The sequence below is a fragment of the Carassius auratus genome, chromosome 32 (assembly GCF_003368295.1).
Source record: "Carassius auratus strain Wakin chromosome 32, ASM336829v1, whole genome shotgun sequence".
Lineage (NCBI taxonomy): Eukaryota > Metazoa > Chordata > Actinopteri > Cypriniformes > Cyprinidae > Carassius > Carassius auratus.
Window position 1 is genome coordinate 23,342,587 of NC_039274.1, and position 23,064 is coordinate 23,365,650.

The following is a 23,064-nucleotide window of genomic DNA, read 5'->3' on the forward strand; positions in this document are numbered from 1 at the left end:
AGAAAACCAATTTGCGCTTTATTTAAATTATTATAATGTAGAACAGCTTTCCCAAAGTACTGCTAATGCAGATGCCATGATGATTATTGGGGTCAAATCGATCACCTTTGTTAAATATGGGGGTGAACAGTCCTTCAGAACAGATCTCAGGGAAACCAGACTGAATAAATTGGCTAGAGCTTTAATCATGCTGGGACTGCCGAGTTGAAATCATGTTAACTTGTCCACATGCTTTTTTTTTTTAAGTCTTCTAGCAGTTTCTTTATTTAACTCTGAGGTTACTAAACATTTCTAAACAATGACAAACAAGTCGATGCAAAAGTACATGGACGGTAGTTTCTCTTTTGTGCAGTGTGGGCGTTATGTTATGTGTGTATCTCTCCTGGAAGACGCTGCAGGTATTAAATGACAGACACCAGACAGAGATCGTAAGTGTGCAAAACTAAACTAAGCAGACAGTGTTAAGAAACTCTGCAACTGTCATCATGTCCAGAGCAAAAAACTCAGAGACCGTCAATGAAAACAGGTCAGTGGCAACCAGATACTTTCTCTGTAAGTTTAGTTGTGCTGTGGTCCTTTAAATGCATCAATTGTATGTCTGGTTTCAGCTGTAGGCTACTACTTAGGGAACATGTTCGAATGTAATCAAATAGAAAATTGTCAAAAAGCAAATCACGCAGTTACAGTTTTTGTCTGTTATGAACAGAATAGATAAATATCTATGAAATGCATATCCAAATGAAAATACAGTAATTTAAATGTGTTATTTCCTATAGTTAATGTATTATTATTATTATTATTATTATTGTTATTTCTATTATTATTATTATTGTTATTGTTATTGTTATTATTATTATTATTATTATTATTATTATTATTATTATTATTATTGTTGTTGTTGTTGTTGTTGTTGTTTTGGTTGTTGTTTTATAGTAATCTGCATATTATTGTCCTTATTTTATGTAATTCTCAAGTTACACCTTTAACAGAACAGACTACAGTCAAAATGCATGGGGGATGTTTAAAAACAGCTACATGGTTAGGGGTAGAAGTGTTATTGGTGTGACTAGTTTAAACAAGCATGAACCTCTGATGGTTTGAGAGATGAGTCTCTAGACATGATTTTTGTTTCAGCAGGATTGCACTAATATTGTGAAAGTAGTGAACGTTCATTCACTGTAACTATAGAAGGGATAGGAATGTGGTTTCAGTTTTTGAAATTATTTTTACTGGTTAAAAAAACAAAAACAAAATCTAGACGTGGTTTTCAGATTAGGCAATATGTTGTGGTGTGGTTTAAATGAGCTCGCCTGAGCTTGTTTAAGGCTTGTTTGACTTCTTTTGATATAAAGGCACTGCACACCTGCAAAACCTTAAGCTATTTCATTGCACTGAACTTAAAATCCGGTTTATATTTTTTCTTTTGTATATTTTGCCTTTGGGAACACGTCAAGGAAGGGAAGTGAGCATCAAATAGGCTTAATTAAATTAACTTAATCTCAGATCAGATTGAATAACTTTTTGTAACAATTGAAACATCGCTGTTTGTGCCAATGTTTGTGTTATATAAATCTGGCTATTTTATTTTATTTTATTGCTCCTTTAATATTTGTTTGTGATTCGATAATTTACTACAAGCTGCTAATGTTAAAACAACAGTTCTGCAATTTATTTATTTATTTTATTCCTCAATATGGTTCAGCTAAGAGAGTACTTTTGTTACAGGCTATATAACAGATCACCTCATTTATAAAATGTTGCACAGATCCATACTAAAATTGATCTTCTCCAATATGCAAACGTATGATTCAAAGAAATTAACTTGTACGCAAAACACACATACACTTCTCTTTCAGATATGAAATCAATTCTTCCAGCTACCAGAAGGACAGTGGTTTTCCCATAGACTTGGCCTACACTGTAGCCACGGGTTGTTTTCCATATCCATGGGTTGAAGCGACACCAATAACACAATATTTCGCCCCTGAGATGCTAATTTTAGGAGCCCCAGAAACCCGTATTTGATAATCGAGATGTGAAAAACTCACAGTAAATACTGCTCAGATTTAATCAAAAATATTATTATAAAAGTCTCACACAGACACAACATGCAGAGTATTTTGTTTTGTGTGAAAACATGACTGAAGGCAAAGTGATGAGGGAAAGAATGCATATGTGTATGAAATAATGTGTGATGGAATTGCATAACAGGAAACCGACTGTCTTCAGAAAGTTTCAATAGCATTTGCTTTCAATCTTCCCTTTGTGTAATGCATATTTCCAGCACATTTTAACAATGTAATGTACATCAGTTTGGATTCATTTTAAAGATATTTGAGTATTGTATAACACTGGTAGCTCTCAAAGTTTTCATTTTTAAATGCATTTCTCCCTGCTGCACTGATAGTAGTAAGGCTTTCCTCTGTGTGTACATATTCTTACGAATTCAGTTTTGCTGGCCCCTCCCATGCCAGCCCTAAAGAAAACATCCTGGATCCACCACAGCATTCCACATCACTTGGCACAGACATCAGATTTCTTATGGGAAAATTAATCAAAATGCAGAACGGCTGTTTGACATTGGCAGCCTATAGTGGTGCCTTCAGCAAATTCTATAGAAATGTTGTCTGATAGTGCAGAGACATGTCGAAAATTCATCAGAAACATATTTGACTACATGCCACTATGTTCAAAACGGATAAAAAGGACAGACAGTATGCCATCTGATCTAAATGCATCTGTCTTTTCACCAACTTTATAGAAGGGTAAAAAATAAAATAAAGCACGTCATAATAAATACATAGTTTGAATTGACTTTGTGTAATGATTTCAAGCATTTATAATAAAACAATACACACGTGGATGACAGTTTACTTACTGAACACTATTTTAACATTTATTATTATTATTTTATTTATTTATTTTTATAACAAATCACATGCACCTTTTTAACTCCAAAGTTTTATTCAATTTTGCATATAAAAACAGGCACAGCTGAAGACAGTATTAACAAAGCATTGCATTAATGAGTTTTAATGCAGAAAGGCTGTTTGGCATTGGCAGTCTAGCATAGTAGTGCCTTCAGCAAATTCTTTAGAAATGTTGTCTGATAGCGCAGAGACATGTCTAAACTTCACCAGAAACAAGTTTTAATAACATGCCACTATATGCAAAATGGATTAAGATTACAGACAGTACGTCATCTGATCTAAATGCATGTCTTTTCACCAACTTTACAGTAGGACAACAAAAACAAACTAATACCATAGTCTGATTTGTATGAAGTTCTAAGCGGCCATGCATTATAATTTTTTTTTCCTTTTTGTTTTCTCGTTATAACGACTTAATTTTCTTGTTATCTCGACATAACGAAGTTCGTTTTCTGGTTATAACGACTTCTTTTTCTCGTTATCTCGACATAACGAAAGTTTGTTTTCTCGTTATAACGACTTATTTTTCTCGTTATCTCGACATAACGAAGTTCGTTTTCTCGTTATAACGACTTATTTTTCTCATTATCTCGACATAACGAAGTTCGTTTTCTCGTTATAACAGCTTATTTTTCTAATTATCTCGGCATAACGAAAGTTTGTTTTCTCGTTATAACGACTTATTTTTCTCGTTATCTCGACATAACGAAAGTTTGTTTTCTCGTTATAACGACTTATTTTTCTCATTATCTCGACATAACGAAAGTTTGTTTTCTCGTTATAACGACTTATTTTTCTCTTTATCTCGACATAACGAAAGTTTGTTTTCTCGTTATAACGACATGACAGTTTTACTGTTGCTATAGTAACGAACTCAACTTTGACAGGCATCTGATGGACAGCCATGCAGGCGCTCTTACTGTAGCCTATATTTCAGCAAATTTAGCTTCGCCTAGGTCATAACGTCTACAATACTGTATATAAATAAAGGCTGATCAATCACTGTTGATTTTTCCAGAGACACTATAACGAACATTTAGTTTTTTGTAATTAACATGTTTTAATGGCAACACCGCGCCATTAGAGCTGCTTGGATTAAACTCACTTTTCATTTTCCCTTTATTTGAAATAAAATTATATATAATTTGTAATTTGTAGTAGTCATTATATGATGTGGCAGATATCATGTGTGTTACAAGCTTCTGTTTGAAAAGAGCGTTCATGTGTACGTTTAGTGTATGTGTGTGTAGAAAAAATGATTACAACATTATAGAACAAAACTGAATTAAATTGGCCTATGGATTTTACATATACATCACATTTCTCATCAATATGGTTAACAATAAAGAATAGTAATAAGGAATAGAAGCACATCAGCCTACATCGTTAAATCCCGTCCTACTGTAGATAAACAGAATACAGTGATGTCAACCTTGGTTTTGATAAGCAGTTATTTTATGACACAGAACGCGTTGGTGAAACTCATGCATCTAGCAGGAACTTAATACACAAAATATTCATATTGATTCAAGCATTTAACATTTATGAAATAATTAAATGTCAGTAATGAACAAGACTGCACAAATTATAGCGATCACGAGGAAGGTCCGCGTACAGTAAAGTGGACAGTGTACAACACCCATCAGTTATATTCAGGTCTATAGTGCCACCTGCTGGCGCAGTTTTGTAACTTCTTAGAGAAAATTAAGTCGTTATAACGAGAAAACGACCTTCGTTATGTCAAGAAAACGAGAAAATTAAGTCGTTATAACGAGAAAACTAACTCCGTTATGTCGAGATAACGAGAAAATTAAGTCGTTATAACGAGAAAACAAAAAGAAACTAAATATATAATGCATGGCCGCTTAGAACTTCCGTAGATTTGGCTTTGTATACTTATTTAAATAATTTATAATGAAACAAATGGATATGGAAATGGATATATATATATATATATATATATATATATATATATATATATATATATATAGCATTATAATCAGTAATTATGTCCCCACTTGATGCAATAAATTCCTCCTTTGTAAGGTTTTTTTTTTTTTTTTTTTTTTGGTGTTGTCTTGTCGCTCGGGAAGGGTCTTAACATTTCTGTCATATGCTTGAGGCATCCGGCCAATCACAATGCGCTGGACAGCTGGCCAATCAGAGCACAATTCAGTTTTGAGACCGATGAGATTTGTAAAAATCTGTGTTTCAGATAGCCGGCCATAGAGAAGAAACAATAATGTACTGTATGTGGAAAATAAAGTGTATTTTGAGCCTTAAACTGCATGAACACATTTCATTACACCAAATACACAAATTATTGTTTTTTGTTTTTTTTAGCAATGTCATTTGACCCCTTTAAAGAAGATACAGATTTCCAAACAATACAGACATATAGGTATCCCCTTGAAATTAATAAAAAGATAATCTGTTCACCAATTTGACCTGAAAATACTGTTTTCATGGGCAGTTTTTCATTTATTATTTCCTTTCTTATAATATTTTTACATAATGGCACATTATTAAAAACCTGTTAGATCTGTTTGAGTGTAATTTGTTTCTCAAGAAATTAGGCATGTCTCTGCACTGTCAAACAACATTTCTTTAGAATGAGCTTAATTAACTATGCTATGCTAGGCTGCAGTAAGGTATTTTTGTTTTTTGTTCTCTCTCTCTCTCTCTCTCTCTCTCTCTCTCTCTCTCTCTCTCTCTCTCTCTCTCTCTCTCTCTCTCTGTGTCTCTCTGTCTCTCTCTCTCTCCAGTGTGGTATAGCTAAGATAACAAGAAACAAGAAAATCTGTTTACCATCTTGACCAGAAAATACTGTTTTCATGGTCAGTTTTTAATTTATTATTTGCTAATGCTGGTGAATTTTTACATTAGAGTGCACGTCCTACTGCACTGCATTTCATACAAGGAGCGGCTGGAAACTAGCAAACTCTCCTTTTTGGCGCTAGTATTAACATAATAAACCAAAAGCAGTCTTAACATGACTGGCTTGCTTTTCAGATGTTTTAAAATTGGTAATCCAAATTTAATGTGATCCAGCGGGCTGTACTAAAACACACTATACAGCCCGCGGGCCATCAGTTGCCCATCCCTGCATTAGAATGTCAAGTCAAGTCAAGTCACCTTTATTTATATAGTGCTTTAAACAAAATGCATTGTGTCAAAGCAACTGAACAACATTCATTAGGAGAACAGTGTGTCAATAATGCAAAGTGATAGTTAAAGGCAGTTCATCACTGAATTCAGTTATGTCATCTCTGTTCAGTTTAAGTAGTGCCTGTGCATTTATTTGCAATCAAGTCAATGATATCGCTGTGGATGAAGTGACCCCAACTAAACAATCCAGAGGCGACAGCGGCAAGGAACCGAAACTCCATCGGTGACAGAATGGAGAAAAAAACCTTGGGTGAAACCAAGGTTTTTTTCTCCATTTTGTCACCGATGGAGAATATAAGTTCATGTTAAAGGGATACTCCACCGTGTTTTCATATTAAACTATCTTTTTCCCTTAACTAAGACGAGTTGATACATACCTCTCTCGTCTCAGTGCGTGCACTCAATCACTTTGGCGCGCGATGACACTTTGAAAGCAATTAGCTTAGCCCATTCATTCAATATGGGCCAAGCAGAGAAGCTACCAAACACCTCCATGTCTTCCCTATTTAAATACAGTTACTCGCGTAGTGTAACTCGACCCAAGATGGTAACACAAAACAAAACGTTGCACGTTTTGTATATATTATTATTATTATTATTATTATTATTATTATTATTATGCTAAATGAAAGCTCTTGATGAGCCATTTCTACTGCAGATGGCATATGTTATTTTTGCACATAATGGCACATTAGCAAAAACCTGTTAGTTCTGTTTGAGTGCAATTTGTTTCTGATGAAGTTTAGCCATGTGTCTGCAATGTCAAACAGCATTTCTCTAGAATTAAATGAATGTAGACTTAACTGAATGAACTATGCTAGGCAGCTGGTGTTTTTATTTCTCTCTCTAATGTGTGGTTCAGTTAAGATAATATTTTTGTTAGTACCATGGTTATCCTACAATAAATCTGAAGTCCAAGCCCTGTATTGATTTTCAGAGCATATAATATAATTGTGGTAAGTCATATAACTGAAGTAAAGTGTTCTGTCCAAGATGCAGAGATTCAGCATAACAAACCTAGTCTAATTTGCAGTAGTATTTTGGAAATATCCAGATCGAAACGTATATATTTGCTACACTGATAACCATGTGTTATTCTACCTCAGACCACCTGTCACATATTTAGTGGCCTTGAATGATAAGTTGCAGATGAATGCAGACAAATTGGAGAAGAACATCATTGAGACAAAAAATTTGCTCAACAGGGTAAGTACAGAACAAAGGCTTCCATGGATCACAAATCAAAGACAAAGAGTTTGTGTTAAATCTAACTAAAATATATCAGTTTAGGGGTTATATGCAGAAAGTGTATGCCAGTCTTATTTGAGTATTATGTATATACTAATATAGCATTTTGAATTAATCTTTGTTTTTACACTTTCGATTTTCATTTTAATTTATCATTTTGTTAGGTGCTTTGTCATTTTGTCATAATTCAGATTTAGTTTCATCTTATCCAATTGATTTCCAAAGCAACATTTCTATTTTCTGTTAAATTAAGTAAAAACAAATAAAATAAAAAAGCATTTATTTTAATGTACTTAAATAAATATTGGTATAATAATAAGTATTAGTATGAGTATTTATTTAATTAGTATGAGTATTAGTATTAAAAAAAAAAAAAAAAAAATAATAATAATAATCAAAATAATAATAATAATAATAATAATAATAATAATAATAATAATAATAATAATAATAATAATAGTAGTTTTAGTTAACTTTAACACAATGTCTAGGGTTACCTATGTAATCATGGTTCCCCAATATTAAACAAGACGCTGTGTCCTGATGGACACTTTAGAGAATGCTGCCAGCATGACCAGTGTCTCAAACATTTGTAAAACAGCTCCAATCCTATTGGTCTATGTGGCTTTTGACATCACAGACAGATACCCAAATAGCACTTGCTGAATATGTTAGCAACTCATTTGTCTGAGGAGATGTAAACAGGCAGGCTGAGGCATGGCAAGGAGATGCAGTGTCTTGTTCCCTCTCAGGAACTATGGTTGCAAAGGTAGCCTGAGACTTTTTTCTTCTAGGGAACTCAACACTGATTCCGTATGAGGAGGGAACCCTAAACAACCTTTCTAAAAGCTGCCAAGACCAAGGGGATGGCTATCTACTTAAAACACAGCAGTGGAGACACACTGCCCAGGCAATTGCTTAGGAAGACCGCTAATTAAAAACCCTTAAAAGGGGAGCAGTCAATGAGCTAGCAAATAGCTATCCTCAGATAACTATATACCTAGGAAGGTGCTACCTGATGGGATCAAACTAATAGAAACCCTTATAGATAGAAGATACGTTAATAGATAGAAATGTAAACCTTCCAGTGAAGCTGCCCCAGAACACAAAGAGTGGGCTGTCTACTTAAAACCATAGCAGGGGAGACAGCATTGTCTAGGTAAGGGCTCAAGGAGACCACCACTTAAAAACCCTAAGAAGGGGAGCAATCACTGAGGCATCAAACAGCTAGTCCTGCACAACTAGCCTAAATAACCAGGTAAACCCTCATATGAGGCTGCCCAGACCACAAAGAGAGGGCTATCTACTTACAACCCTAGCAGGAGGGATAGCACTGTCTAGGCAAGGGCTCAAGCAGACCACTACTTAAAGGCCCTAAGAAGGGGACCAGTCACTGAGCCAGCAAATATATTTCCTCAGATAACTACAAGTGAATTAAGGGCTATCAGAATGGGGACTGACTGAAAATACCCAGACCACAGAGAGCGGGCTGTCTACTTTCAACCCAAAGAGGGGAGACAGCACTGTCTAGGTAAAGGCTCAAATAGACAACTACTTTAAACCCCTAGGTAGAGGAGCAATCGCCAAACTAGGAGATTACTATCCCCGGATAGTTAGGCTGTAGGAAAGGGGACCACTGCCACTTAAAAAAAACATGGGGAGGCATCTCATTTCTAAACCCCAATTGGCTTTTAACTGGAAGGAACATTCCCCATAGCCAATCTAGGTCCATGAACATTGCTCTAAACTCAGGGATCCAAAGAGGAACTGACATAAATAAAGAAACTCTACTGACCTCAGTGTGAATCAGCCTCCCATCTCTTTCTTCTTTGCAAATGTCTTCACTGCTAAAACATCCTACTACCACAACAAAATGAACAACTGTTGTGACGCTCGGACACTCTTCAAAACGTTCTCTTCTCTTCTCCATCTACATGACGTCTTTAGGATCTGTCATTCAGAAGCATGGCTTTTCTTATCACTGCTACGCTGATGACACCCAACTCTACTTCTCATTCCAGCCAGATGACCCGACGGTAGCTGCTCGCATTTCAGCCTGTCTGAGTGACATTTCTAGCTGGATGAATGACCATCACCTTCAGCTTAACCTTACAAAGACTGAACTACTGGTGATTCCAGCTAACCCATCGTTTCATCACAACTTCTCTACAGAGCTGGGTTCATCAACCATAACTCCTTCCAGGACAACCAGAAACCTAGGAGTTGTGATGGATCATCAGTTAAGCTTCAAAGACCACATTGCTACAACGACCCGGTCCTGCAGATTTGCCTTATACAACATTAGGAAGATTAGACCCTTCCTGTCAGAGCAAGCCACCCAACTTTGTCCAAGCTCTTGTTCTCTCCAGACTGGACTATTGTAATGCTCTCCTGGCTCTTCCTGCATGTACTGTCAAGCCTCCGAAATGATCCAGAATGCAGCAGCGAGGGTTGTCTTCAATGAGCCAAAAAAAGCTCATGTTACTCCTCTCCTCTTCAGGTTACACTGGATACCAGTAGCCCCTCGTATTAAATTCAAGGTACTGATGCTTGCCTACAAGACTACCACTGGCACGGCACCAACTTACCTAAACTCACTAGTTCAATCTTATGTGCCCTCCAGAGGTTTGCACTCTGCAACTGAACAACGCCTTGTGGTGCCATCCCAAAGAAGTTCAAAATCACTCTCACGGACCTTTTCCTGGACTGTGCCCAGCTGGTGGATGACCTCCCAATCTCAATTCGTACAGCTGAGCCTTTACTCATTTTCAAGAAACATCTAAAGACTCATATTTTTCGTCAGCAGTTAACCAACTTATACTAGCACTTTTCTTTCTTTTCTTGTCTTTCATATAAAAACAAACCTGGCTATGCATTCTGTACTAGACTAACTGGGACTTGTCATGGCACTTGCATACTGTTGTTGTTCTCTTGTTGATCTGATAGCTTATATTGTTCTCATTTGTGAGGAGCTTTGGATAAAATCATCTCCCAAATGATTAAATGTAAATGAAACACCCTGGGAGAGAAGCTCGCAAGCAGAGCATTCAATACATCCAAGCAAAGCAAGGTTCCCTACGCACAATAACATGCATATTAGAGAGGCACAGCTGAGCTGAATATAGCTCCACTTGTGATCTCACAATCTTGCACGCTCTGAGCTAAAAACAATTCACATGTCATTGTTATGGCAGCATGATCAATATCCACGGCAAAATCTTTATCTGTAGCACCAGACAACCCAATATAAAGGGTATGTGTTCACCGCACATCAAAGCAATTGCTGCGAGCTGAGATAAAACTGTGCCATGGCAAATAGCCCGAGACACAAACGCTTTGGCTTGCGTCCCTCTGCAATAAGAACAAGTGCAAGCGGAGCATTATCACTGTGACTCATCACAAAGAGCTCATATATGCAGAGACAAGACACACAAGCTTGAATATGTCCTCAAGTGCTGTTCAAATCACCAGGATGATGCTTCACACATGTGAACAAACATATAGCTCCAAAGACAACAGAAGTTGGTGATGTATTCAGCAGGTGCCCTTGTATACTTTGGGGTCCCCGACTATGTACCCGACACATGTTACGTGGACCAATAGGACTGGTGTTGTTTTACACATGCTTCAGACACCGTTCATGCTGGCAGCATTCCAAAGTGTCCACCAGGACTCAGCGTTGAGTGCAGGCAGACAACTAGCGCATGCCAGTGGAAAGACAAATTAAAAGGACAGTTTACCAATAAATTAAAATTGTCATCTGTTACTCAACTGCTTCTTCTATGTAAAACAAAAAAGATATTCTGAAGGTGTTCTAAATTATAGTTTGGAGTGACAAAGGGGTGAACTATTCAGTTATCAATTATTACATAGCTTAATTACATTGCTATTTGATGTGTCTAGGATATCAAAAGGATTAATGAAGGGAGGAAGCCCCTGTACCAGCAGGACATTGACAGGTCAATCCCGAATTTGCTGGAGCAACTGATACCTCTGGATAAAGATGCAGCTGAAGCCTCTCGTTTGCAGCACCCACATTCTGAGATGATTGAGAAAGAGTGAGTACAAACCTCATAACTCTGTATCGCCTTTAAACTGAAATATCCAATTTCTTCTCATGCTTCATGCCATGCAAGCAGAATTATATGCTGTGAATATGGTTTTGTGGATGACTCATGTTTTCTCCTCAATGGGAAAGTATTAAACAGCTGCGACAGCGTGTGACGAGTCTCCGTGAGGAACATGATCGCATTTACCATTTTGCAGAATCGAGGAAGCTTCCCACACTGGTGTGTATCTAAACATACCTCTCTTTCTTTCCTTTGAATATTCGGATGCAAATGCAAATAATTCATGTAGTGATGGTGAAGTGAAGCATTCTGAGCCAGTGATGATTTTAACATTGAAATCATTATTTGAAATCATTGGTTCATTGTTTGAAGGTTTTAACACTGTTTATGTTGTGGCCATCTAATGTTCATAAAAATGAATAACAACTTCCAAAGTGCTGTATTCTATTATAGCCTCCGGTTTCATAACTGTTTCTACAACTGATTCTTCGTTTATTATTATTATTATTATTATTATTATTATATTTTTTTATTGTAAATAATGTTCTTTGTCAAAGTAATTAATTTGTGTTGGTGTACTGCCAATAAAATAAATGAAACAATTTGTAAATTATTTAATTAAGTCTGTAATTTGTCTGTTTTAAATCCGAATCAGTCCTTATACTGTTATAGCTGCCACATATACTGCCATTTGAACATCTTATATAAATTACGATATGGGGCTAAAGCATTATGTATTTTTTATATTATATATTTGTTTATTTTTTTACCTTTATTTAACCAAAAAGTCTCAGTGAGATCTGGCCAAGCATTCATACAGCAAGACAACATTTTAAAATACAACAAATACAGATTTGAACGATATTTAAACACCACTCCCCTCGCACCTAAAATAAATAAATGAATAAATAAATAAAAACACAAGCCTCCACTATGACTCTATTTATGATCCCTATTAGTTCATCAAATGTATCTAGATCTTTTTGCTAATTATTCCATGCCCAGTGTCAAAATAGGTAAATGCAGTTGTTCGCAGTTCTGTTTAAACTTAAATATATTTGAAAAGCAAACAGTTGGAAGACCATAGCTGTAACAGCTGGAAATAAGACAAAGAAGGGAACATAGATAAGCTGGAAGTTTACCTAACATTGCTATATAGATAAAAATGTACCAGTGTTGTTTTCTAGGTATGGTTAGTGATGAGCAAACCATCATCTCATGTACAATGATGATTAAGGGATTTTGCATTTGAAATAAAACATTATGAAACATGGTACACTGAATCAAGTCTTGTTAAGATGTAACTGGAAGCCAGTGTTAAGGACCTGGTGTGATATGCTCAGATTTTCTGGTTCTAGTCAGAATCCTGGCAGCAGTGTTCTGGATGAGCTGCAGCTGTCTAATGGTCTTTTTGGGAAGGCCGGTGAGGAGCCCATTACAATAGTCCACCCTGCTGGTGATAAAGGCATGAACAAGTTTCTCCAAGTCTTGGCTGGAAACAAAACATCTCATTCTTGCAATGTTTTTGAGATGATAGTATGCTGATTTAGTTACTGCTTTGACATGACTACTGAAACTAAGGTCTGTCTCCAGAAACACACCAAGATTCCTGACTTGATTTTTTGTTGTTTGACCCCTAGATTCAAGGTATGCATTCACCTTGAAAACTTAATCTTTTTTTTTTTTTTTTTTAAATGCTATCACTTCAGTTTTTTCCTTGTTTAACTGAAGAAAGTTCTGACACATCCAACTATTAATTTCACCAATGCATTGGCAGAGGGAGTCAATGGGGCTGTAGTCATTTGGAGATAAGGCTAGATAAATCTCGGTATCATCAGCATATCTGTGATAGGCAATTTGGTTCTTTCTCATTATTAGCCAAAGTTTAGGATAAGATTTTAGAATCGGCACATAATAATGCTACTGGTCTCCAATTTTTGATTTCTTTCAAATCACCTTTTGTTGGAGCAAGGTTAAAGCTGCACTTTTACAACTTTTTGGCAGCTGTCCTCCATTCAAACTTTCATTCAAAACTTCAAGTAAATCAACTCCCAAAATCTCCCAATATGACTTATAAAAATCAACAGGAAGACCATCAATTCCTGGTGCCTTGCCTTAAAAACTTTGTAATGAAATGAACTACTCTTTTGACAAAGGTTTCATCAATTCTTCAAAAGATTATTTTGACACCTGAGGAAGATCTTTATAAAAAATTTGTCCCAGAAAATTGCAGATGCTGCGTCACATCATCATACTCCCGGAACCCCTGCCGGCGCTCACTTCCCTACTCAAAGCTGAAGCCAGCTATGAGGCTCATGCTTTTATAGCTTCCTGGTCACTAGGTCACCCAGCCCGTGACGTCATGCCCTTCCATTGGACAGATTGCACACGATATTCAGAGTCGGTCTTGTCAAAGGCATTTCCCCAAAGTGTTTGACGCAGCTTCTCGTTTCTTCAAGGAACTAGGGTTACATTCTGAACCTTGGGATATTCCTCTTCAGGTTCTTCAGCTGCATTGAATGCTTGGGGAACTATGTACCCAGACTTCCAAAGCTGTATACGAAGAGCATAGCTACGGTGAGAGAACAGAAGAGCCAGGAGTGGCTTGCATATCTAGATTGTAAAATCTAAAGTAGGACATGGACCATCCTGCAGTGTTGCAGATATCCAATAGGGACACACCTGCTAAGAAGGCCTTAACAGCTACCACACCCTGTGTAGAGTGAGCCTTGGCTCCAAACAGCAGGGGTAGACCAGAGGACTCATTGGTAATGTTGACAGCCTCAACTGTCCAACAATTAAGGTTCTGCTAAGTTGCAGGAAAACCCCACTTTGGGGGAACCATGGCACACAGGTCGTTGGTCTGTCTTTGTCCACAGGGTAGCTCTGTGGATGTATGTGTCCAGGGTTCAAGCTGGATACGTACAATTAGCTTCTTCTGGTCTGATGTAGATCTAAAATTGGATGTAACCCCCCATCCTTCTTTGGAACTATGAAATACCGGCTGTAAGTCCCAAATTCCCTGTCTTGAGGAGGGACCACCTGGATGGCCTCCTTCTTTAATAGGGTATTCACGTCTTGTGGACTTCAAACAACTTGGGCTATGAGTTTCTCAACCCTTCCTCCAGACTCTAGGACCTTGGTTTCCAAGTGAAAAAAAAAAAAAAAAAAAAAAAAAAAACCTGTCCTCATCTGAAAAGAGGACTTTGGACCCCTTGGCAACAGTGCAGTTCTTCTTTTCCTTAACCCAGGTAAGACGCCTCTGACGTTGTCTTTGGTTCATAATTGGCTTAACAAGAGGAAAATGTCAACTTTAGCAAAATTTCTTGACACATTTGTATACCTTGACCCCAGCCTCAGTCCATTCCTTGAGAACGTCCTTCAAATTATTCAATCGATTTTGCTTGACAATCCTTATAAGGCTGCGTTCTCTCGGTTGGTTTTGCATCTTTTTCTTCCACACTTTTTCCTTCCACTCAACTTTCTGTTAACATGCTTGGATACAGCACTCTGTGAACAGCCAGTTACTTCGGCAATTAATGTTTGTGGCTTACTATACTTGTGAAGGGTGTCTTCCCCGTGATTGTGTAGCATCAACAAAACTGAGAGACCATTTTGAAGTCTCAGGAATTACTTTGAATTACTGAAATAAATACAATTTTTCCATGGCATTTTAATTTATTGAGATGTACCCGTACATAACAGCCAACCACGATGAAATTAGAGACTTTCAAAACACCCACTTTAATGTCCAAAACCTCAAACTTTTGAGCTCTAGTATTTGACAAAATCACAGATATAACAAACTAAGATTTAACATAGATGGCCACCCCACCTCCTTTACAAACCCTATCAGTTCTGTAGACTTCATAGCCATCAATATAAACAAGATTATCAGTTATTGATTTCTTAATCCAGGTTTCAGAAATAGCAATTATGTCGGTGTTTGTCATATTTAACCAAATCTTAATCATATCCAGTTTAGGAACAAATATTTTAATATTTAAATTGATATATCCAAGGCCTGGCCTACCTTTAAGATCTGATAAAGTGGGTAACAATGTATGTTTATATTGTAAAGGAAGCTGTGCTGAGTTTTGCTTCATTTGAACAAGATACTGAAGCACTCACATGGTTTTTAGGTGAATTAAGCTTCAGATGACACTGTCTCACTGAGCCCTGAAGCATCAGGGGTGGCAGGGGTATCAGTGAAGCTCCCTGAGGGAACTGAGGAGGACTGGGCACAGTAGGTGGTTACACACTGAGGTGTGTAAGGCCGGCGACACACTGGATGTGGCGCAAGCGTCTCAGCCGCGTGGCATGTCTGTTTTTAATTTGGCTCCCATGTTAACAGGTTAGAGCTTACAGGAAACACAGGAAAATGTGTTTATATGTCATTTTGTACACAAATACATATGAATTCATGATATTTTGATATTTGAAAGTCTATAGGTTGACATAAATTCAGATAATAATGTAATTATAAACATTATAAAATAAATAAATTATCGATTTTCAAATATTGCACCTGTCAAACATAATCCTTTATCAGTAGGCGTAGGTGTAGTTGTGTAAAAAAAAGTTGATATTGTTGTTATGAAGACAAGAGCCTGGTCTGTCAACGGTGTCCCTGTACAGCAGCAGCGTGCCAGGCACGGTTCTGGTGTGTAAAGACACAGAAAACGCGAGGCAGCCACCACGCTTCTGGGACGCTTCAGATACGCGACGCTCACGCCACGCAGCCAGTGTGTCACCGGCCTAACTCTCCTCCCAAGGGGGCGTTGCACTCAGGGCCCTGAAGATGGTGGTGTTAGGGCCCTTGGCAGACGCCAAGCTGGAATGCCACCATCTATTTCTTTGCTTCTTGAAACCTACCACTAACAGTATCGACTGTGCCACCATAAAGACCAGAAGGCGATAGCAGGGCATCCAGGAGGAATTATCCGTCCTTTTCTTGTAAATTGGACAGATACAACCACAGGTGTCTCTCTGTAGCCACCAGCACTACCATGGAACGGTTGATGGCTCTGGTTATTTCTTTCGTGGCCCGAAGTGACAGGTCTGTGGCCCGAAGTAGTTCAGCAACTATGTCGGATTTGACGCCTGTATCACCCCCATGGTGTGCAGACATGCACAAGCCTGACATTTTTCGTATAAACTTTCCCAACAAGGCTGGATGTGAGCTTTCCTTGCCTGGCGGTATGCTTCAGGGCCTTCAGGGATGATGTCCCTAATTTTTGTTTCCATTTTTTTTCTTTTTTCTTTTTTTTCTGATGAGCGTTGTTCAAGGTCTTCCCAAAAGTATCAGTGCTTTCTTATGATACTTTTGGGAAATGCAGACTTGTTTGAATGCACTGTCAGAAGTGAACAGAACCTTTCTGTCAATGATTGATTCTGTCTTGCAACATCTGTGTGTGTTCAGGTGAGCCGAAAAAAAAAAAAAAAAATCCTTTCATACAGAATTATCAACTAACATAGGGTTTTCATCCAATTCAATGCATGTTGTAAAATTTGATGTTGAGTATCAATACTTTCGGTATTCACATCAGTGTAGATGTATTGATAGCCTACTTCAGGATCGATACGCTCATCCCTACCAAGAATATGAATAGTTATTAAAAAAAATTTGGCAGAAGAAGTTAAAAAATTCTATTGAAACTTAGCATGTATCTACACTTTGGTGGCTTTCAGTGTCTTTATTCGAATGATGATTATTTTTCTCCCTCTCAGGATGATACTGATTGGGATGTTAAAATACCTTCAGAGGATACGTCACATTCAAATACTAAGTACAGGTACAGAGAGAAACCTTTATGAAATCTAAAATACTTTAATTGGCATTACTTGTATAACAGTACATCTTCTGAGAGCATCTTTATAAGTGCTATATTTGTGTTGTTTAGTGTCAGCTCCTCAGACGGGCAGCATGAATGTTCAGAGACTGGCCTTCGCTGGCGATCTGACACTGATGTCAGTTTGGAGTATCGCTTTGTTGACTGGAAATCACTCAGTAAAGATGTTTTGAAGAACTACAAGCCATGTGGACCTCTGATGGACATCACTGTAACCTCTGGCTCTCTGGAGGAAGTTCAGTTACCTCACTTCGTCTCTGTAGGTAAGCCATATCTCACTCCAGATCCAGTCATTTCAACACGCTCTCTCCATGCTCTCTCACCATGATTTTGTAGTTTTGTTTGTAGTTTGTACTGCAATTATACTAAAAGTGAACTTATAGGTATACTGGCAGTTTACTAATTAAATACTTTGTACATTTTGAAGTGTACAAGGAACATTTTGTACTTGGTGAAATCATGGTCACCACATTAAAACCTTTTAAAGCCAGACCTATAAGCTCTAGTCCTTGAAGACTATCTAACATAAACTGTATTACTGTCCACAGACTCTGAATCTTCCTCAGATGATGTGGTGAAAGCTCTTCATGTGAAGGACGACGGTACTGTTTCGTTGGAAAGATGTGAATTAAGCGGATTCCATGCCAAGCTTGTCAATCCCACCTTCTCGTTCCTGGCAATTGTTGTAGAGGTGCAACAGTTCCTCACCATGAAATTTCACTGTGAAACGTTGATTTATCGCAACAGAACATCTCCCCTCAACCTTCACGTGTACCTGATTTTAAAGGATAAGAAGCTTAAGAAGGTAGAATCTAATGATAAGCTTCATGCACCATGTGACAGTGTACCATATGAACACATATTTTAACATTACTTACAATTGTAGAAAATAACAACCACTTATTAGATGATTTTATTCAAAAGAGACAATAAGCAAACTGTTTCGAAGGGCTAATTAAAATCTTGCCACTATATATACTACTATAGTATCCCCTCAGGTCCCTCTTTTGTACACAACAAAAGCAAACAATACAAAACAATATATATATATATATATATATATACAGTGGGGCTCGAAAGTTTGGGCACCCCTTGCACAATCTGTAAAAATTTGAGTAATTTTCAAAAAATAAGAGAGATCATACTAAATGCATGTTATTTTTCATTTAGTACTGTCCTGAATAAGATATTGTGCATAAAAGATATTAACATTTAGTCCACAAGACAAAAACATTGCTGAAATTATTAAAATAACCCTACTCAAAAGTTTGGGAACCCTTGGTTCTTAATACTGTGTTCTGTTACCTGATGATCCTCGACTGTCTTTCTGTTTCGTGATGGTTGTGCATGAGTCCCTTGTTTGTTCTGAACAGTTAAACTCAGCAGCGTTCTTCAGAAAAATTTTTAAGGTCCTGCAGATTCTTCAGTTTTCCAGTATCTTTGCATATATGAACCCTTTCCAGCAGTGACTTTATGATTTTGAGATACACCTTATCACACTGAGGACATTTGAGGGACTCAAACACAACTATTTAAAAAGATTCAAACATTCACTGATGCTCCAGAAGGAAACAAGGTGCATTAAGAGCTGGGGGGTGAAAACTTTCAGAATTTGAAGTTCAAGGTAAATTGTACTTAATTTGTGTACCGGAAAACATACAAGTATCTTCTGTTGCTTACGAAGGGCAGAACTAAATGGAAAAAAAAAAAATATATTTCAACAAAATAAGACAAATTTGGCCATCTTCATCGTGTTCAAAAGTTTTCACCCCCCAGCTCTTAATGCATCTTCTTTCCTTCTGGAGCATCAGTGAATGTTTGAATCTTTTTAAATAGTTGTGTTTGAGTCCCTCAAATGTCCTCAGTGTTAGTTTATAAACGACTCAACAGGTTTCAGTATTTGAGATTTTAAAGGTGTTGTATGGCTTCAGGGGACTTGGAATAAACCAAATTATATTTTTGCTTTTGCAGAAAGGAAGTGTAATACTATTTCTGATACATGTTTAAGTAACAAACTATTCTGTTTAACACTGTTAGAAAGTGGAGGAGAAAGAGAAACATAATATGGAGATTTTAAAACCAACACCAGATGAAGCCCTTAAAATTGATGAATCTTTTACGCTGAAGGCATCTTCTGGCTGCAAAATCAAACCTTCGGTACCTGGAACAAGTTTGCCTTCACATTTTTATTTATCTATTTATGTATTTTGGCTGGAAAATAATCCAGACTTACATGCTGCTTCTTTCTAACATTTCAATTCACTTCTCACCAGAGTTTAAAATTGACACCCAACAAGACCAACTTCTTTGATTTACACATTCAAGATCCAAATGAACCGATAGAAATCTCTATGATGACAAAAGACGGCCAAAACGTATGGGAAGTTTATTTAGAATCAGGTAAACAACCCACACATCTTGCAAAGCTCTCTGCAGATCAGATCTGTATCTTTTATATTTTAATTGTTTGTCCGTGTTCTTTCAGATGAATTCAACATAGACAGTTCAGCATGTAAGTGGCAGAACAATTTCATAAATCATACAGATCAACACATGCTGTAAACATGAATACACATATACATGCTTTAAATTCACGCAAGTGTTTTTATTTACTTCTGCAGTTAGGATAATAGTAAACATAGTTAATGTACATATTTTTGGCCTCATTTCAGCTCAATGGAGGCAGGGGAGCTCTTCAACAAGTAAGTCACAATGGCAAGTTAATTCAGTCATCGATACACGTTCTGTATCGCTCTGCAAAGGTTTTTCATTCTTTTATTTTTATTTTTTTTCTTGGAAATACATCTGAAAAATAAATAAATGCATAAATGCATGAATAAATAAATAAATGCGGTTGTATTAAATTCAGGGTCTAGACTTTAACATGTCAATAATACACCCACGACAATAAATGGAGCCAAATACTAGTAAAAGGACCGTGCCAAGAAATACGTAATGTAGGCTGCTGTGTGTCATAATGTTGTTAGAAGATCGCAAGTGAAAACAAAAGAAAAAAGAAAGCTTACAGCTGAAAGAGTCATGACTGTCATCTTAACCTGATGGGACCAAACTTCCTCTGTAAGTGATTTTAAAGCGTAAGACAATACTCATATTGAAAGATGTCACTTCTATTGTTAAAAGCATTTTGCTAGTCTACTATGAGGCGAATAGCCTAATTGTTATAATTCATACATTTGTTTTGTATTTTTATGGTAGGCAAGAAGTATATATTTTTAAAACGTAACTGGTGCATTTTAATGTATTTACCATACTATCAAAAAAACAAAAAAAATAAATAATAAGAAGAAGAAAAAAAAGGAATGGCATATGAACGTTATTTAATATTTTATTATTATTATTATTAGTATTATTATTATTATTATTATTATTATTATTATTATTATTATATATTAATATAACTTAAAACACAAGATTTGGTTTTCAAGCAGCCTTTTTTCAAGCAGATTAATCTCATAAAGTGGAATTGTTTTATAACCAGGGTCGTTCTATATTCGGGTCAATACTGTATCTTTAAAAAATAATTAAATGTGTGTGTATCTTTAGCCACTATATGTAAATGTTAAAAGTAGGCTACCGTCCACCATCTTATTTAAACCATTGCACTCTCATCTGATCTGAGATCATGGGGCATTCTGATATTGCTTTCGTGTTGAAGGATAAATTAACTGCTTTCCAAGAATTTGGCCAAAACTGCTGTTTAGCGGAGTACAGTATACATTTCGATAAGCAGTTTCTGAATGTGCAGCAAACACTTTCTTATATGATTTCAAAAGCCTGGACAATAACTGTGTTCTATTATGAGTTGTGTTGCTCTTGTTGTTTGTATGTTCTTCCTATTCTCTTTGTGTGTCTTTTCAGTTAGTAAATCCTCATTTATTATGCAATGGATGCGCCGCCTGATAGAGGCTATGGGACAGTCAGCTATCGCTCGTTTAGAAGCGCCTCATATGCCCTCCACAAGTGAGATGAAGAAACTTCGAATCAATCGCAAGGATCAGGAGCGCGGTGCTGGTCTGAAAGGTGGGGGACCAAACTGAGTTTTGGGTTATAGTCCGTTTTAGTGCCACTATAATATGCAATGCATTATCAAAATGAAAACGGCACGAAGAAAAATAAAATTTTCAGGAAATTAGTATTAATACAATTTAAGGATTTTTAAAAAATTTTTTTATTGTATATAGTTTTTGACTCATGTTACATTGCAATTTAATAAATGACAGGGGACCAGACTGTGACCACTACATTTTCCAGCTCAAGCGCTGTCATTTCTGTTGCATGTAAGAAACAACATAAAAGCATTAACACAACCGTGCTACTGTACAGTTTATCAGCTCAGACCAATACTTGAGCGAAGCACAAACAACCTGGTCCAAGAGGTTTACTGGAAAAGCAATGTTTACTAATGTCACGGGCACAGCTGTGAGATCTCTGTTATATACAGATCAAACAGTGCTGATGTCCATCAAACAGATGAATACATAAAAAATAAAAAATAGAAAATAGAAAGAATTTATAACACTAACTATGGTGTTGTGGCAGAAATAATTTAATGTGATCACATTATTCATTTCAGGGTTTCTTACAACCTTTTGAGAAAGTATTGATCCTGACTCTTCATCAGCCGCCAGATCAAAGACTCCTGCTCGTGTTTATTAAAGTTGCTTCATGCTTATTATGTAGTCAGTGTAATAGAGACCGTGTGTGTGTGTGTATGTTTATTTTTTATTTTTTTTAGGTTAATTACATTGATTTATTTTCTAGACTGACCTTATTTGTTGTTTAGGTCCTTGGGTCTCTCTGAAGCATGTTTTTTCCACATCTCTTAAATAGATTTACACCTTTAATTATGATTAATTAAATTATTTTAGTCATCAGTCTGCTTTAAGCATAAATATGCTTAAATGGTGAAGGTAAAAATAATTTATGAAAAAAGATCATTCTGATGCAGATTCTTCATACAATATTTTGTCCATGCAGGCGCTGAGTTTGTGGAGAAGCACAGGACAGAGTTGATCAGAAAGGTCTCTCTGGTGGCACCGATTGCAGACGACATGAAAGATCTGATTGGTGATGAAAAATACCAAATCATCTTTAACTCAGTAACACCGCAAGATAGAATGAGAAAGCTTCTGGAATTCATCACAACAACGAAACTGAGAGAGAAACTTTACCAAAGTCTTTTAAAACATGAGCGCTTCCTTGTTGATGAGTTGCAGCATTGTGAGTAGATGCTCTTGCAAGCGTCGGAAGAATTAATTCATTATTATTATTTTACAGGAAACAGGTTATTAATAATATAATGTGGCCTGGGGTATAATGAGATGTGGAGTATACAGTTCTGATTTTGTTTGTTTGTTTGGATTTTTGTTGTTGTTGCCTCCTTCTTTATCAACGTATTACAAAAGTCTTTATACAGTTCCTTAACTTGTTTAGATGTGGTTTGTAAAATGTAGTTTGACAGCTCATTTTACATATTTACTGAAAGTGAATTCCTTATTGTTTTGAATAATGAATAATAATAATAATAATAATAATAATAATAATAATGATAATAATAATAATAATAATAATAATAATAATAATAATAATAATAATAAATCTGTCATAGATTTCTATAAATGGACAAGATTCACTGATACTGATGATGTTAATGCTGTTTTTATGCTGTAATTATGTTTTTTTTTTTTTTGTAATACGGAGAGTTTTGGATGGATTTGTCAGAGTTAATACATTCATTTAATGAATATTGATTATTGCTTTACTTTAAAGGGTATT

At 36.4% G+C, this 23,064-nt stretch overlaps 1 protein-coding gene across 1 annotated transcript; it reads left to right on the forward strand.

The window, feature by feature from the left end:
- Positions 1–385: 385 nt before the first annotated feature.
- LOC113051871 (NACHT, LRR and PYD domains-containing protein 1b allele 5-like) lies at positions 386–22,799 on the forward strand. The gene is made up of 13 exons (XM_026216029.1): positions 386–526; positions 7,205–7,304; positions 11,250–11,404; positions 11,545–11,635; positions 17,147–17,211; positions 17,320–17,531; positions 17,817–18,073; positions 19,306–19,425; positions 19,542–19,668; positions 19,754–19,780; positions 19,941–19,970; positions 21,148–21,309; positions 22,267–22,799. Exons 1-13 carry the CDS (start codon positions 486–488, stop codon positions 22,515–22,517), a joined length of 1,638 nt encoding a protein of 545 aa, XP_026071814.1. The 5' UTR covers positions 386–485; the 3' UTR covers positions 22,518–22,799.
- The last annotated feature ends 265 nt before the right edge of the window (positions 22,800–23,064 follow it).

Bases quoted from the DNA above. Each gene is read 5' to 3' on its own strand.
- LOC113051871 (XM_026216029.1), top strand. From the start codon at position 486: ATGTCCAGAGCAAAAAACTCAGAGACCGTCAATGAAAACAG. The intron at 17,532-17,816 runs GTAAGCCATATC...TACTGTCCACAG, and splicing joins ACCTCACTTCGTCTCTGTAG to ACTCTGAATCTTCCTCAGAT. The intron at 21,310-22,266 runs GTGGGGGACCAA...TTGTCCATGCAG, and splicing joins GCGCGGTGCTGGTCTGAAAG to GCGCTGAGTTTGTGGAGAAG.